We start from the raw sequence: 19,351 nt of genomic DNA, 5'->3' as shown, positions 1-19,351 counted from the left end.
ACTATGTCACAAGATCACAAAATGAATCTTTTTGAAATATTGTTCCTTCTGAAAGAACTCATTCAACTGGATAGCAGAAAATTTTAGAATTGTCAAACAAGTAGTTTGTTCCAAATGTAGAGTTCTCCCTGCATTTCTTTAATTTTATCTCATTATGTATTTTGATACTATGCTACTGTGATTCATCTTTTTGGCAAGGAGTTACTTCTTTCAACCTTTAATATCTTTAAAAGATTTGTACATGTTATTTTGGATTTGGTGTCAGAGATCTCATAACACATTACCAGCTCAGCTGCGTGTAATTTTTATACGCTGCTTCACAGTGTATTAAAAGAAACTGCGTTTTCAATATAATGTATCTTTTTGAAAGTGGACTGTGACACACATAAGGTAATAAATCCAAATAAAATTCCTCACGTTACCAGTGAACTCCTTATTGTGGCATATTAGTGCAAGGTTATTATTCTACCCTGAACTGCATCTTTGAATTGGGGCAAGTTTCAGCTCTATGCTGATCAAGTCACAGGTGGCGGAAGGGCAACTCATTACAAACATTTCTTGAATTCTGTTGGTAGGGTAGACCAGAACATTAGATTACAGTCAAGCTTTCCAAATCAGTGAAAAGATCCAGGAGACATTGCAGGTCTGATTGTCTCAGTCCAGTTGTCTTCAACTGCTTCTGTACTTTGAAGACTAGGGACAAAAGCATTCAGACATCCAAATAAGTTCCAAACCAGTGTAGGAAGAAAAGGCCAAAATGGTAGTATTGCTGGGTAGTAATCATGAGAGGAGAACATCAAAATGGATTCAGAACTCTCTGGGTAGTGAATATCAGACTACTCAGTTTTGTAAGCATAATGCATTTCTTTTAGGAAGGATATTGGAAAAGAAGATTATGTAATAATATTAGGTGGTGAGAGTCTGCACCATATCCTATTAGGGATGACATCAGTGGTGTTTCTGAAAAAGCTCCTCACACTAGAGTGAAGAGTATGTCGCCCTCTGATGATAAGCCATGAATGAAGTGGTCTGTGGACTGTGTTAATACAGAACATGGAAAATTGCTGAGGTGAGAGGGACATTCACACATGGTTGTAAGTGATGCATCTCCTCTCACTCAGGTGCATCATACATGGCATTGTTTACATCTCAACGCTTCTGGTAAGAGGGTAATTGCACAGCTAATATCCAGAAGCATCCAGTCTGACCAAAGCAGTATTTACTGTATCCCAGTGATTTCCAATGTGCTCTGTATGCTTTCTTATAGGATAAATTCATTTAAAAGACAGATCTGAAGAGCAAATGTAGTTACAGTTGTTGAACTAGTACAACAAAATACTGTAAGATGAATAAAGCTGAAGGTATTTAGTGTCTTTCGTCGAAATATAAGAATCCTTACAAATGAAATTCTCATATCTACTCAGGAAAATGAAAAAGCAGATGGAATTTCAGCAGATCATATGTAAATCACTGAAATCGAACAGATTCACATTGCTGTACACAAGCTAATACCAAACTTCTGTAGAATGAATAAGAGTAAAGAAGGAATGTCTACACATGCAAAAAATGCTGTTAAGTCCCAGGACTTTCAGGTCACCAAAAATTATGCTGAACTACATTTTGAACACTGTGCCATGATAGTGGATTGTAAACACACAAGCTTCTAGCACTGACAGTTTACAGATCACCAGCACGAAGTATATTTATGAATTATTTAGGAATAAAGGAGATGTCTCACCTAAAGGCAGAAGTGCTGCATTGTCAACAGATACACACACAAAAGGTACAGAGATTTACTCTGCTAGCTTTCAGAAAGGACTTACTTTCTCAATCTGTAGGAGAAACATGACACACACACACACACACACACACACACACACACACAAACACACACACACACACAAACACAAACACAGGAGAAACATGACATAACCACACGCACACACACACACACACACACACACACACACACACACACACACACACACAGACACACACAAGCACATGCCTGTCTCCATACATTGTGCTCATTTGACTGCCAGCTCTTTCCTGGCACATGGTGAGTGTACTGGGTTGAGGTGGGGTGCAGTGTGGGGTGGCATGAGGAATGGAGAGAGTTTGGAGGCATGAAGGGGTTCGTGGGGAAAGCACCTAGCAGCTCATGGAAGAGTGGGGTGCTGTCTGTGGGTTAGCTAGGGGTGTAGGCAGACACACACACACACACACACACACACACACACACACACACACACACACACACACACACACAGTATTTGGTGGGGAGGGGGGGGGGGCAGTAAGTTACTTTAGGTTTAGGCCAGAGAGGTTATGGGAACAAAGGATGTGCTGTAAGGATAGCTCCCATCTGTGCAGCTTAGAAAAGCTGGGGTGGTGAGGAGCATCCATATGGCATGGGTTGTGAAACAGCCATTGAAATCTTGCATGTTGTGCTCCACTGCATATTGTGCCACAGGGTGGGCCACCTAGTTTTTGGCAACAGTTTGATGGTGGCCATTCATTCTGATTGACAGCTGGTTGTTTGTGATATCAATGTAAACTGCTGTGCAGTGGTTGCAGCTGAGTTGGCATATAACATGGCTGCTTTCACAGGTGGCCTGGCCTCTGATGGGGTAGGATAAGCCTGTGATGGGACTGGATAGGAGGTGCTGGGTGGGTGGACAGGGCAGGTCTTGCATCTGGGTGTTCCACAAGTGAATGATCTCTGTGATTGGGGATTGGGGGTGGACTAGGATGTTGTGGAGGTTGGGTGGGCAGCAGAACACCACTTTGGGAGGGGATGGAAGTATCTTGGGTAGGGTGTCTTTCATTTCAGGGCATGATGATAAATAATCGAAGTTCTGACGAAGGACATGGTTCAGTCATACCAGTCCCGGGTGAGACTGGGTGACAAGGGAGGCGCTTCTTTGTGGTTGGTTCTTGGGATAGATGTGAGGTGGTGCACACGTACACACACACACACACACACACACACACACACACACACACATAAACACACTATTTTGTGGGGGGACCACGAATTACCTTAGGTTTAGGCCAGAGAGTTTACAGGATCGAAGGATGTGTTCTAAGACTAGCTCCTATCTGCACAGCTCAAAAAATCTGGTGGTGGTAGGGAGGATCCAGATGGTATGATTTGTGAAGCAGCCACTGAAATCTCACATGTTGTGCTCCATTGCATGTTGTGCCACAAATAACCTAGATTGGAACGATCTCATAGATAATGTTGTGGATAGAGCAAACCAAAGTCTGCAATTTATTGGCAGAACACTTAGAAAGTGCAACAGGTCTACTAAAGAGACTGCTTACACTACACTTGTCTGCCCTATTCTGGAGTATTGCTGTGTGGTGTGGGATCCACATCAGGTGGGACGGATGGCATCGAAAAAGTTCAAACAAGGGCAGCTTGTTTTGTATTATCATGAAATAGGGCAGACAGTGCCACAGACATGATTCATGAATTGGAGTGGCAACCATTAAAAAAAAGTCATTTTTCATTGTAATGGGATCTTCTCGTGAAAGTTCAATCACCAGTTTTCTCCCCCGACTGCAAAAACATTCTGTTGGTGCCCACCTACATAGGGAGAAATGATCATCACAGTAAAATAAAAGAAATTAGGGCTTGCACGGACAAATTTAAGTGCTCGTTTTTCCTGTGCACCGTTCGGGAGTGAAATGGTAGAGAGGCAGCTTGAAGGTGGTTCATTAAACCCTCTGCCAGGCACTTTATTGTGAATAGCAGAATAATCATATAGATGTAGATGTAGATAGGTGGTCCACCTTGTTTTGTTGATCCCAGCCCTGAAGTCCAGCATAACCTCCAATCCCTGCTGAAATCCTTAGGCTCTTCCCAGAACCTCTCCCCTGAATCAGTCTCTCTGCTCATCTCAACAACAGCCCACTCACCCACCTTCTACATGCTCCCCAAAATCCACAAACGTAACAATCCTGGTCACCCCTTTTTGGCTGGTTACAGTACCCCCATCGAATGAATCTTGACCCTTGTTGACCAACACCTGAAGCCAAGTGTCCAAAACCTAGCCTGCCATGTTAGAGATACCACCAATTCCTGCACTGGCTCTCCACCATCCCCACACCCTTACCTCACGGTCCGTACTCATCACTGTATAAGCAGCTTCCTTAAACACCAGTATCTCTCATGCCCATGGCCTTGCCATGATTGGACTCTACCTCTCTGAACAGCCTGCAGATTCCAAACCAACCACTCCATTCCTCATACACCTAACAAACTACATCCTAGCCCATAACAACTTCACCTTTGAAGGGAAGGTATGCAAACAAAATTTTGGCACAGCCATGGGCATCCACATGGCAACCTCCTATACCAACTTCTTCATGGGCCACCTAGAGGAAACATTGCTGGCACAGCCATGGGCATCCACATGGCAACCTCCTATACCAACTTCTTCATGGACCACCTAGAGGAAACATTGCTAGCTTCCCCTGGTATCATACAAGTTTATTTACACCATCTTTGTAATCTGGATCCAAGGCCAGGACACTTTCCTCCACACTCTAAACACCTTCTCTCCCATCCACTTCACCTGGTTCTCCTCCATCCATCATGCCACCTTCCTAGATGTCGATGTCCTCCTCTCAAATGGCTCCACCCACACCTCAGTCCACATCAAACCCATCAATCAACACCAGTATCTGCACTTTGATAGCTGTCACCCTTTCCACACCAAAAGATCCCTCCCATACAGCCTGGTCACCAATGGCAGATGCATCTGCAGTGATGAGAACTCCCTTGCCCAGTATGCAAAAGGCACGAAAGGCCTTTGCAGATAGGCAGTACCCCCCAAGACCTAATACACAAACACGTCTCCCATGCCATATCCCCACAAACACCTGATCCTCACATCCATTCCAAGAACCAACCACAAAGAAGCACCCTCACTGTCACCCAATACCACCCAAGACTGGAACGACTGAACCATGTCCTTTGTCAGGGCTTTTCTGCTGCCATACAGGTAAATGATTTAGACTGTAATAAAACTCAGTTTAGTTCAGGAAACTAGTTTAAAACATATATTAGTGTGTTTTGCAAGCTTTATATTAAAGGTTTCACTTCTCTTTACGTATTATTCCAGAGAACGTGAAAGGAACATAAAGTAGGGTTACGATCGTATTCTTGCATACATTTTAGCACAGTAAAACTTATAGAATCTCATTTAATTGTTCTGTTCCATTGCAGCAATGTAAGAAAAGCATATCCCTTTGTTATTTAACTCATATTTTGTGAAGCACAGTGTAAATTTTAAGTTCTGGTATCTGGAAACTTTGCACTTACGGTAGTAGCTTTGTTTACATACAGTTGCGACTAGGCCTAATTTTTGTAAACGTGTTTTTCTTCTTTTTTTTGGTAATCTAACTTATTGTCACTAAAGTAAGTTTGTTCACATACGATTGAGACTAGAGCTAATCTTTCATAAATGTGCTTTCTTGTTTTTCAGTAATTTGATTTGACTTATTCTCACTAAAGTAAGATTTTTACCATGAGTGAAAAGTGCCTGACGTGCAGTAGAATTGTTAGCTCTGGGGGTTGGTGTGATGGGTGCAGTAGTTTTTTCCATTGAGGTGACTGTAATGGTGTGTGAAATGGGGATGTGGATCAGACTCATCAGTGGTTCTGTAGGATATGCAGTAGAGATAGGAAAATAGTGAAGAGGAGGGGAAAATTGCTGCCTTTCAGGCACAGTTAGAGCAGGCTAAGGAAGATCTGAACAGAGTAAGGAGGGAGAAGGGTAAAGCGAGGCAGGAAGTGGCAACAGGTAACAGAAGGAACAGATGTAGAACTTTGTCAGACAGCTTTATGGTGAATTGGAAGAATAAGTTTGACCTGTTGCTTCAGTTAGAAACCGATGAGCCTCAGACAGAGGTAGGTGTAGAGAGGGCGCAACAAACTTTCAGTAGCAAATTGAATAAGAATGTAGGGAAGTCAGCAAAGAGAAAGAAGGTTTTGTTGTTAGGTAGTTCACATGCCAGAGGTGTAGGCCAACTTTTGCAGGACCAGTTAGGATCAGAATACCAGATCACAAATTTTTTCAAACCTAGTGCTGGTCTCAGTCAGATGGCGGCAATTGAGAAGTTTAGTGAATTTGTGCCTCCAGTAATTTGGAATTTTCAAATATTATCCGGCATCAATAGCAAGAAGATGATCAACAAAAGTGCTTCGCAAAGTTTCAAGTCTAGTGCCAAGCAAAAAACCCGCAGTGAAAAATCATCCAGATCAAAATGTAAGTGTGTAACATGTGAAGCCCATCCTGACAAAGCAAAACTAGTTGAAACTATTAATTCATTGCAAGAAATTGTGCGCAGATCCTTGGCAGAAAACAAAGTGTTTGCTGATAGACTCAAATGTCTTGAAAATGATCATAGAAAACTAAAAACTGCCAAGCAGGGCGTAAGTGAATTCAACAGAAATAAAGTGTACGCAGTGACTGAAGATTCCGTCGCCATTTCAAGTTTTCCAACGCATTCTGGGTGTACCGGTAATGCTAACCATAGAGCAATCATTTCGTCATCTTTAGTAATAAATTCTCCTGCCGTGCTCCAAAAAACGGTAGGCCTATCTACAGAAGATCAAATCGTGCACCATCTGAAAGAAAAGCCTGTTATTAAGCAAAATGTGGAACCTCGCCAGCCAAAACCGTCACTCGTAAACAGAAGCAAGGTAAATTCAACATTCAAGATGACAGTTAATTTAACTAACACCACAAATGCAGCAAGAAGAATAAACATATGTTTAATGGGTGATAGTCATCTTAGAGGCCTTGCACACGAAATAAAAAGTGTAAACAGTGAAGTAAATGCTTCAGGTTTTATTAAAACTGGCACTCGTTTTGACCAAGTGCTTTCAACTGTAAACAATCTCTCTCGAAAGACAATGAAGGAAAACTTCATTGTAATATGTGGTGGTGCAAATGACGTCGCACACAACGATGGTTTGCATGCTGTTAATGCCCTAAAATCTGCTCTAAACCATCTAAATGACTCAAACATCATTGTTCTCGATATTCCACACAGGTATGATTTGCCTCAATTCTCCTGTGTAAACAGGGCAGTAGCATATACAAACAGTCAATATGCAGAAATTTGCAACTGTTACACAAATGTACAAATGGTTAATGTCAACATTTTAGTATTCACCTCAATCGGTATGAAAAATGTCACTTAGCGTCCATTATTTGTGAAATCGTCGTAAATGCTAGGAACAATGTATACTCAAAACACACATATTTGAAGAATGAGTGCTCCACAACACAAGAAGACTGCAGGAATGGGTATAGACACATGGCATTGGACAAATGGCTGCTGAAAACACCAGGTAAAGCTGATTCTTCCCAGGCTCCCAGTACATGGAAACAGACCAACTTGAATAAATGGATAGTGAAAAATACCAAAACCACTCTGTCAACTGATATTTCTTTTTTAGGGATAAATGTATAAGTGGTTCTGGTATGGTGACACGTACATCAAGCGTTCAACACTCCAAACTCGCTTTCAAATTAATTCAGCAGAACTTTCAAAGTCTTGGAAATAAGCACAACGAGTTGGATACCATTGCGGCAATTGATAACCCTGATGTTTTAGTTATAAGTGAACACTGGTACACAGATGAGCTAATTAGTGTATGTAAGCCACTTTCCATGATCTTTTGCTCTGCCTTCAGTAGAAAAGAGAAACATGGTGGTGGGGTAGCTATCTTTGCAGCCAGTGGTAGTAATTATAGTGTAATAGATGTAAGTGCTTTCAGTGTTGAGGGTGTAATAAAACTAGCAGCAATTAATTATAAGTGGGGGAAAGAGAACTTAATTATTATAGGCCTATACAGACCTCCATCTGGTAGCCTAGATAGTTTCTTTGATGTTCTTAATGACCTGCTTGTTGACATTGACAGTAAACACTGCAATAAAAATGGCTGGGTTAACATAATACTAACTGGAGATATAAACATTGACTTGCTGTCCAATGACTCTGTATCTAAAAAACTAATGCTAATACTAGCTCAATTTAACTTAACATTTCTGATAAACGAGCCCACTAGAGAGGCCAATAGTGTAAAATCACGCATTGACAACATTATAACTAACATGTCCCACTTTACACACAGTGCATCAGTTCTGAAGCTTGCCATTTCTGACCACCACGCAGTACAGGTATTGATAGAAGCTGAAAATCTTCATGTCAATAGAAAAGAGAAACAATATGCGACAAAAAGAATCACCAATGACGACAATGTTAAAGATTTCAACAGTTTGCTGGAAAGCTTACAACAGGGTGAAAAAAACAGCATTGCTTTCAGTGATTTTTCATCAGACTTTTATTATTGCTTCAATGTCTCATGTGCAGAAATGACCTTTACAGTAAATGACTGCAAAAATATACAAAAAAATAACTGGATAAATCATGAAGTAAAAACAGCAAGAGAGAAACTTAGACTTTTACAATATGCAATGATAAATAATAACAATAATAATAGACTAAAGGTAGAATTTAATAACTATCAGGTTTACTATAAAGATCTTCTGCTAGAAACTAAAGGTAAATATGTAGCCACAATGTTAAGAACCTCTTCTAACACAGGTTAGAAGTATTAAATATAAAGTAATAAAGATATAAGTAATAAATATGGAAAGTAATAAATAGCTTTAGGGATTGTAAGGACAGATCAATATGTGATTTTACTATAAACCATAAAGGGCATATCATGAAATGTCAATGTCAGAATGCAAATGTTTTTAATGAGTACTTTTCTTCTGTCAGAAAATCTATCAATGACCATTTTAAGAATCTTCAGCATAGATATAGGGGCATTCCAATCATACAAAGCATATACTTGGCCCCAACCAATAACAAGGAAGTCAAAAACATAGTAATGTCATTAAAAAATACAAAATCAGCAGGCTATGATGGATTGTCTATCAGTACACTGAAAAGATACATAGACAACATATCTGATGCCATGGCCACAGCAGTAAATGATGTAATTGCATCAGGTTGTTTCCCAGATAGTCTAAAGACAGCACAAGTAACCCCGATTTACAAGAAAGGTGATAAATCTAAAATTGAAAACTACCGCCCCATCTCAATCTTACCTGCATTTTCTAAGGTAGTTGAGAAAGTTATTTATACTAGACTAATGACATTCCTGAGTCAAGACAATTTAATATTTGAAAATCAGAATGGCTTTATGAAAAACAAGTCAACATCAGTAGCAGCAGCTCAATTAATAGACAAAATAACAACAGCCATAGAGAACAAGGAGTATGTAACTGGAGTGTTCCTTGATGTAGATTGTGTCAACATCACCATATTACTTGACAACCTGTGGAACCTGGGTATCAGAGGAACTGGCTATGAGCTAATAAAATTGTATATGAGCAATAGAAAACAATTTGTCTTGCTTAAAACAAACAGTGGGTCTTACAAATCTAAAATTACTGATATCAAATATGGAGTGCCTCAAGGTTCTGTCTTGGGACCCTTTCTTTTCTTGATTTCAGTCAATGGTATACAGTATTGTTCTCCTAACTGTACAAAAATATTGTATGCAGATGACACATCAATAGTGTGTAAATACAAAGACTATGAGGGTCTGGAGGTACTGTGCAACAGTGTAACTAATGAAATAGTCAAGTATTTTAATGAAAGCAATCTAAATGTAAGTGCTTCAAAGACTGCAATGATGGAATTTAACACAAGGAAACAAATAGAATTTGACATGAAATTACCCATAGGAAATGACATTGTAAAAAAGGAAAAATGGACAAAGTTCTTGAGAATTACAATCCAGGACAGTCTCAAATGGGACATGCATATTGACTCCTTAGCATGTAAGCTGTCGAAGAATGTGTTTGCTATAAATATGATTAGCAAATATTGTAAGAACATGTGTGTACTAAAAACTGCTTATCATGCCCTATTCTCATCAAACTTAAACTATGCTGTAGAAATATGGGGTGCAACAACTCAAACCAACCTAAGTACAATATTAATACTACAGAAAAAAGTTATCAGAATTATTTGTGGTGCCAAACCTCGAGAATCATGTCGGAATCTGTTCCCAAAATTAGGTGTGCTTACCATTATGGGTGTATACATATTGAAAGTTATATTGCTTGTGAAAACAATAAATCCAAATTTCAACTGTGACTTGCACCAGTACGATACAAGGCAAACGTTCAGATACCATGTAAATAGCCACAGAACAGCTTTATATGAAAAAAATGCACTTCATGCTGGGCTGAAGCTAGCCAACGCCCTACCAAAAAGTCTCATAACCCTTCCTACTAAAAAATTAAAAGATCAGCTAAAAAGAATTCTAATTGAAAACCCTTTTTATTCCCTAGACGAGTATTATATCTCTATGAAAAGTGCTTCATAAGTATGTCAAGCTCATAGTTTTAAGTACCCTACAACTAATGTAATGTTGATAAAAACAATATTTGTAATATTGTGATTGTATACTACCAAATGTAAAATCCATCAAAGTGTAAAATTTATTAATAAAAACAAATCTTTAGTTTTTAATTTATAAACTGACATATTCAGAAGAATAATCTGTATGATGTCCTGAAACTGTATTATTTCTAGGGATTGTATTTGATTATTCGATGTTGAATAAATATTATTATTATTATTATTACAGAGGATTTAGATTCACTCTGTAAAGATTTTACCAAGGAAGACACTGTGGTTATTGTGGGTGGGCTGGGCAATAGTATTGACAGAGATGCTGGGTACAATATTGAGTGTGACTGGTAAAGATTGCATCAGCAACGAGACATACAAGTGTTGAGTTTATGTCTGTTCTGAGACACCAAGTGTCAAAATAAAGTTGATAGATGGACTATCTGTGAATTTGCATGTGCAGAGTACTCACAGTGTGCTGGATATTGTAGAGCAGAGGATTTCTCTGTCAGACTTTGATGGCTCAACTGAGGATGAGTGGAGTTACCCAGTTGAAATATTGTGGAATGTATTGAACAATGACTGAATGCAAGACTGAAATTTGGTGGAACATTCAATTCACCAAAAAAATTTTAAATTCACAGTATTTGTGTTATCATATATGAAGCATTAATGACTTTCGCAAGTATTCCATCCCATCTACAGGATTTTTATTTTTTTGCATTTATTTTACATTGTTTGCTGTTACTTTGTCAAATTCATACCTTACTCTGACTTGAAATAAATAAATGTACATTATCTTGATAGGACTCTACATAAATATCAGGTTTGGATTCAGTTATGAAGAACTCATTAAAATTTTGTTATTCCCTTAGAAGATCTCTCATTACGTTAATCCAGACTCATGATTGTTGGTCTATTTCACAAATTTCACTCCTTTTTCTTTTTCTTTTTTTTTTTTTAAAAAAAAAAAAAAAAAAAAAAAAAAAAAAAAAAAATTGCTGTATCACAAGTAGTAATGTTCAGTGCATAGGACTCAGTATTTAATATTTGAAAATATTTTCTTTTAAAAATATCATTGTAGTCAATAAATATTAAATTACTAATAACAGATAAACAGCAGCTATATGGTAAAACTGAGGAGGCAGCGACTTTTGTATGGTGGCACCTTTCTTAGTAATTTACTCAATTAAATTCAAACGACATGACAGCTAATGGAATCAAGCAGTTCTGTGAAGGTTTATTGTGAACAGAATACACAGATTTGTAGTGCCATAACCCAGTCTTTGGTCAGAAAATTATTAGTCTTTAATGAAAGTAAAGAAATATAGCATGGAAGTGCTACACAGTGTTGTATTAACAGCTGTGGGCCAGTTGCCACAAGGGTGGTGATTGGGTTGCAATAGAAGACATGCCAGTGGATTGTGCAGAAAGTACAGCAAAGCTCAGCCATGAACAGCTCTGCACAGCCGTAACAGTGTAACAGTTGGGGTGGTGTCACCAAGCCTCTTGTTTTAGCCATGTGACTAGGTGTCGTGTTTGAACAAAACGAATGGGCACTAGAGGCAAGTCTAGATTTTAAGGCAAGGATCACTCTTCATTGCCAGAAGCCAGCAGTGCTGCCAAGATGCCAGAGTGACACCAGAAAGCGAGACAACTGTGCTTGCCAGCTGTAGCAATGGGTTTGAGATCAGGCTGTATCTGCCACCTGCATGAAGTCAGCCCTTTTGATCTACTGTCCCTGCCTGCCAACTCCTACACTGAGATCCTAGCATGACCCAGCACCACAACACCAGCCACCAGCCAACTGCTGTCTTAGGGCACCAGTTCATACCCCATGCACAGCTGCCTTCTCATTGCATCACTATGATGTGAGTGGGGAGAGGGATCCCCAAGTCTATATGACACTGAGGGAAGTAGTACACATACTACTACTGGGGGGGGGGGGGGTCACTTGCAGAGCTGATGGTTCATCACTCAAGTGGAGCACCATTGCAGCACAACATAACACATGCCATTGACATCAATAACTGTGGCCTACACAAGCTGTTTTTCTTTAACTTTAACTCAATTTGTTTCTAACGTCCGACTGTATGAGAGACTTGCTGCTGTTCACCGGTGCTGCTTCCTCCACATCTGCTCACCTACGCAACGAGAATTCTATGCTGAGTGAGCGTGAAACAAAACTTGATTACTTTAGTATGAAGTGGTACAAGATACTGTTGAGTGAACTTTTATTGTGTAATTATCATCTTTAAAGTTATTTTTAAATGCTTACAAGAGCTAAGGCATAGAAAAGTATGGAAAATACACAACAGGTTGGGGAAACTCAAGACCCAGCTATGGCCATGAAAATTAGCAAAGAACTGCCTGACTGGGCTGAGTTAATAAATTTAATCAAAGCTCAGAGTCTTAAATTAAACACATTAGGTTCTCAATTAAATGCTCAGAGCGAAACTCTAAATATTCAAACAACAAATTTAGGTTTGTTGACTATCAAAGCAAAGAATTTAGTAATCTATGCAAAGGCATGGATGCTTTGAAGACTGAGTTTGATGCTATAAGTAATAAAGTAGAGAATTTAAAAGTAGATTTAAAGAACAAGTTGACAAATTCTTTGACTCATATAAATGATAAGTTTAATGACCTTAGTCAGAAACAGACTGATACTTTTCAAGATTTATGAAAAATGTTAGAACTTGACATTGAGAACAAATGTAATAATGTGGAATCAGAACTTACTGAAAAGTTAGGATCTTTTGAAAACATGTACTATATTAAATATGAATATTTTGAAAGAGATTCTAGATAAGCATCATGAATTAATGCCAATTAACAAATTGCAAATTACAGGTGTCAATACACAGGTAGATAATGTAGAAAGGATTTTCAAAGAGAAAATAGTTAACTCCAATATTATAAATGCAATTATCTTCGAGGAACAATTTGGAGAAATTATAGATTGAAAGGTTACTGAGAGAATAACATCTGGGAATGTGTTGCCTATTCCTTCTTCCGAACTTAATGATACCAGGAAGGGTATGGACGACCAGTGGAGAGAAATTAAGCTTATCCAAGACAAAGCAGAAAAAAGGATAACTTCACCTAATGTTGTGTTAACTAGTGAAGTGGTGACTGATTTGCAATGGAGAGCTAATTCATGGTTATCTAGACAATTCCCTAAATTTAAGCCAGACAGAGATGTACATCTGACCCATTTCTTAAAAAGATTTAACCAAGCTTTGCCAAAAAATTGGGAAGATACCAAGAATATCAAATTCGCTGTCAGGTACCTTCTAGGGGAAGCCTCAGAATGGGGAACAGCAAATATTGAGAATTTTTCCGCTTGGGAAGACTTTCTAAAGAAATTTAAAGAGAAGTACTGGTCTGCCAGTGCTCAAGAAAAGTTAATATCAGATCTATGGGACCCAAAATATTATAATAATACTTGGGGTACTATAAGGAAATATTTCGATTAGCAGTTAACAAAAAAAAAAAAAAGGGAGGGGAGAGAGAAAAGGGGTAGGGGGGGGGGGGGGGGGAATACAATGTAAAGGATGTAAAATTGTATATTCCCCAGGGATGTTAACATTCTGTGTTAACAGGAGGAGTAATGCCCATCGGATCACGAGTTGTTTTTGGTGTGTCTTACAAAATAGTTTTGTTGCACCAAATTCCTTTAAAATCTTAAAACTGTTCTGTCATCTATTCCCTGGGGATGTTAACATTCTGAGTTAATGGGCGGAGTAACAACTGTCAGATCCCAAGTTGTTTTCAGTGTTTTTTCCATATAGTTTCCTGCACTGAATTCCTTTAAAATCTAGAACTATTCTGTAATCTCATTGCTTAGAAAACCAGATATGGCTGTAAAATAGAGAACAATGGATCCAGAGTTGTTTTCAGTGTTTCTTCCAAAATAGTTTTCTTGCACTGAATTCCTTTAAAATCTTAAACTATTCTGTCATCTACACCCCCAGGGACGTTAACAGTCTGAGTTAATGGGTGGAGTAACAACTGTGGGATCTCGGTGTTTCTTCCAGAATAGTTTTCCTACACCAAATTCCTTTAAAATCTAGAACTATCCTGTAATCTTATTGCTTAGAAAACTGGATATAACTATAAAATAGAGAACAACTTAAGAGAATCACAGAAATAAACTAAATAGAGTATCATATTTGTGGGAAATATAATAAGATGTGACTAGCTGAACAACTGTTATACTGTAGCGTATAGATTTTCTATTTTGTGAAGAGTATTTTATACTTTTTATGAGATGTGATGTAGATTGCGGGGGGGGGGGGGGGGGGGGTTGTACAAATGTTGAAAGGGGTGGGTATTGTAGCTAAAAGCATGATTTACAAAAACAGATAAATCATGATTAACACAAAACACTTTTCAAACAACCCTCACAAACAAGTGTGCCTGATTTTTCATCATATGCCGTTTCCATAGGGTTGCTAGGATTTCCTTCGGGGACCTCAAAGGGTGAAGGTGGGACAAGTCCGTTCTGTAGGAGACGATTTAACACCAAACCTCCTCTGGCATCTCACTCAAGTACCTGAGGGGTAGGGATCCTAGGGAAGGGGGGTGGGAAAAGTTTCCTGTCTTTAGGGCTATCTTCTTTCTTTTCTTCGATCCTGGCATCTGTATCTATTTTTTCCTGTCTTACTTCTCATTTGAAGACCTGTCTATTTTTTTCCTCTTTCCATATTCACAAACTTCACTAGAAACCTAAATTTTATCTTCAGATAAGAAGGCTGAAGAATCAGACTACATGAACACGCATCCACATATACACAAATATACACTTCTACACAAACATTAAATCACATACGTGGAAGCCTGTCACAATGTGAGAACCATCAGGTGTTGTAGGGAAAATGTGTGTACATATGGAAATATGCGCATATATATAGGAAGCTATGATGGTTCTACAGCAAATATACATAAGTAGAGGTGCACATACATAACAAACAACTATAAAGTAGTAATGAGTAATGAATAAATAAGAGAGAGGCATGAGCAAAGAAAGAAAACGAAAGTAGGAGTAGAATTAGTCATGTTGATCATTATGGAATGTCAATGTAATATGTATTCTGATGAATTGAAGGATAGAGGGACATAAATAGTATATGGAGATATAGTATCTGTTGAAAATATAGAAGTTGATAAGTAGAGGAGGGCTCTATGGAGTAAATGATATATTAAAAAATGAATGAGAATTTTAAGATAGATTGATATCTTTACCAGAAGATACTTAATTATGGTATACATAGAAATGTATATTAGGGTAATGAACTTGAGGCCTACTCAGAAAGGATAAGGAGGGTGTACCCAACATTCACTATGTGGAGATAGGACGATCTATGGCCTAAAAAACAGAGATGTTTTGTAAGGGGTGTACCTACCAAAATAGAAAGAGGAAGTGCTCTTATTAGGTCAACCCACAAGCAAGGAATAGGTGCTGATCCTAGGAGAAGGGGACAATATCATGACAAAAGTCACAAATTTTATAGGGATTATTCTGGGAAGTGTGAATTCTATGAATGAGTAGCACTATTATGTTTTGTGGAAATAAATGAGTGTCAAAAGAACACTTTCATTTTGTCCAGAGTTCCTCCAAGCTACAAATAATGAAAACAGTACATACTAGGAAAAAGGTAGTACAAAAGACAAGAATAGAAAATAGATTAAATATTAGTAAAGCTGACTAAAACCATGAGTAAATGCTCATGTCTTAATAACAAAGTAAAATAATAAAAGAGTAGAGGAACAGTAAGTGAAAGATTGTTCAAGAGAGGGCAGAGAATTGTTATGGAAAGGAAAGATATGTATATAAACATATGTAAGAAATGTATACTGTTAAGATATGAAATGTTATTATGAGTGATATTATTTGCATAATGATTAAGTATAAAATATCGCATGTTCGATCTGAGGGAGATATGTAGTGATTTGAGAATTTCTATGTAAATTCTAGAACCACTCAGTCTTCTACCATCTCAACACATGATATTCTGGATATCAGTGTGGGATGGTAGAATCCTACCTACTGCATGTCACATGTTTGGGTGTGCAGGTTTAAAATCAGTTGTGGGAAGAAAGTGGATGCTGCAGTCAGATGGCACCGACAAGTACCTCTCGAACAATCCATAGATGTTTTAGTGAGTTTGGAAGGAAGAACCATGGAGTTTATATGAAGCTCTGTGCTTATTGTGTCATTGACTATTGTTATTAAAACAAGACAGTTGAAAAAGTACTCTTGTAGACTCTTGACGTGACCTTGTTAGAGGCAAGACTCATTTAATGATTCATGTTAAGAAAGGTCATGGTATCCAAGCCAACTTTCTTTTAACTGTAACTCAACTTGTTTCTAACATCTGACTGTAAGAGAGACTTGCAGGAAGTAACATATTCATGTGGAAAGTGAAATTTTTATTGTGTATTGAGGTCAAATACATCATTAGTTGATGAAAAGTAAAGTTTGTATGTCTACATATTTCATAAGTAGAAGGAGTCTAACAATTCTTGTACCTAGTGTTATTCGATGGAGAAGAAGTCAAGAGGGTTTCGACCAACCGGCTATTCAGTAAAGAAGAGTGGCTGCAAATTCCAAGTAAGTCATCTTGTAAAGAAGTGGAAGGTTGGTTTGGGGGAATAAGCAGATATAATCCACATCCACCAATCACACTTTAAGTTGTCAGTAGGTTAGAAGCAATACCACACAGAAGATGCTGTCCATTCATCAACCACAGCTAGGGTCAGCAGTGAAGGGCACGTTTAACTCACTATACCATGTACCAAAATGAATAAAGCTCTTTGTAATTGTTAACAAAGTTTGCCCTGGGCTTCATGGCCTGTCACCACCACTCAATCATCCACCAACATACCGAGCACACTACATTTTTGCTAGCTTATACCTTGACTTATCTAATATTCCTGGAGGTTCACTTTCTTGATGGAACCTGCAGAACATAATGAATGAATGACTCAATGAATAAAGTCCAAAGTGGCAAAGCTTCTGTACATCTTCAAAAGAAATTGAAATGCATAAATGTTTTGAACATATGTGCGTAGATGCTAATTGGTCTGCATTGAAGATGATTACCACTGACTGATCAAATTTTATCAGTACACAAATTGCAGAGTTAATAGCTGTTATTTTGTACTGAACCTCATAAACAATATTTTTCAGTTGGTTGTAAGAACACTCTGCAGTTAACTGATTGCTGAACCTAAGTTGGTTTGTTTTGATGGAACAAGTCACAGCATACAGACACTGATCAAGGCTGAGAAACAGTGGTGCACTAGTACCACAACAAATAATTCTTTAGTAAGACGATCAATTTTTTTCCTTTTTGGGAGGCCTCTTAAGTATCTGGACCCTTTAAAGAAACTATATGCCAGGGAAACATAAACCGTCCATCTCTGAAGCATCTGCACTTGTATATTTACTTATTCTTATGAAATTTATCTAATTTAGGATGAATATCTGCAAATATTCCAAATAAGTACAAATTAGTCACACAAAATTAGAAAAAAAATGCAATTAACTTCTGCACATTACAATTAGTCCATTATGAGTTTGTAAAACAATGATGATAACCAATAATAAAAAGGACAGGAATATGACTGTAGCTTACTGTATTCACTGCAGGTGGTAGAAGAGATGCAGATATGGCAACACCAACAAGCGAGGATGTCTTCTGTCCTAGTTCTGAAATGGCTACTGCAATGCCAAATAGGACAGCAATTATCATTCCCATCCAGACCGAAGGTAATTCTCCTCTTTAAAAAATAAAAATAAAAAAAATTGTGAAAAATTATTCATTGCAAATATGCATTCATGTGATGGAACACTGTGTGAATTTTCATTCATAGTATTGCAAATATCCGTCATCATTTTAGACAAGAAGTCTTTGAGGGGATTTGTGACCATGTTGGAACTAATGATTATACACGTGTCTTGGTAACAATTTTTTTAAATTTTTTTATTTTTCACTTCTCTTGAAGCTTTTTGTGTTACTTCATCATCAGATCTGTGACATGAGAATACGCTTGTTACATATAATTATTCAGTAACCACTTCAGTGTCCAAACTGACTTAGGCAGATTGCGACATATCTGATGATGGGGTAACCCAAAACGCACCATGATAAATTAAAAATTCTACAATATAGCCATTTACACATCAGTTGGGTAAAAAGGAGTAATTAACTGTGCATATCTAACAGATACACTTCTGATGTAAAGCCATATAAAATACTGTTACTTATTAAAAATCACAACAGAAGCATATAATTACTTCATAAGATCTTTAAAATTTGGAGACACATTTTACTTCCTAAGTCTAGTGATCTGTCTAGACATTGATATCAATTATGCAGTGTTGATCTATGTATCATCTTTAATATTATGTGGGAAATACTGCACAGCACCTGGCCTGAGGTGTATGGTTGTGCACAATTTGATCCAGCTGCCCAGCTAGTATAAGGGTAGCCACAGCCTGCCCTAAATCACTTTTCTGTCAGTGTGTAACTGCATTTTACAGTGATATCAGTGTACATTTTATAATGGACAGTGGATTCATCAAGACTGTGTTTCTTTCACTCCTCGGACTTTGCCTGCATCTGCAGCTGCCAGTTTCATCCCTGGACTTGACTGCAACATGTTTTCTTCTCATAAATTGCTTACCTTAGCTTACAATGAGCATATCTGCCACACTTATTTCATGTGTTTATACAAAGTTCTATGTGGCAATAAATGCTGAGTAATTTCTAGAAAAATGCCCATGAGTTACTTGGAAAATGGACATCCATGTCATTATTTTGAGCTTTATAGTGTGCTAGGACAATTTTTTCATGTACTGCTTGAAGTAAGGTTTTGTTTGAGAAGT

The 19,351-nt window shown here is 37.9% G+C and overlaps 1 protein-coding gene across 1 annotated transcript in view; it reads right to left on the bottom strand.

Moving 5' to 3' along the window:
• The window catches only part of LOC124789912, a 225,582-nt gene that overhangs the window by 45,190 nt on the left and 161,041 nt on the right, over positions 1-19,351 (bottom strand). Inside the window, exon 8 of the mRNA XM_047257429.1 lies at positions 18,099-18,243. Within this exon, the coding sequence (XP_047113385.1) occupies positions 18,099-18,243 (145 nt within the window). The remainder of the gene's footprint in view (positions 1-18,098; positions 18,244-19,351) is intronic.

This window comes from Schistocerca piceifrons, chromosome 3, assembly GCF_021461385.2.
Source record: "Schistocerca piceifrons isolate TAMUIC-IGC-003096 chromosome 3, iqSchPice1.1, whole genome shotgun sequence".
Taxonomy (NCBI): domain Eukaryota; kingdom Metazoa; phylum Arthropoda; class Insecta; order Orthoptera; family Acrididae; genus Schistocerca; species Schistocerca piceifrons.
The sequence above is the reverse complement of the archived record's forward strand: the minus strand, read 5'-3'. Positions and strand labels throughout refer to the sequence as shown.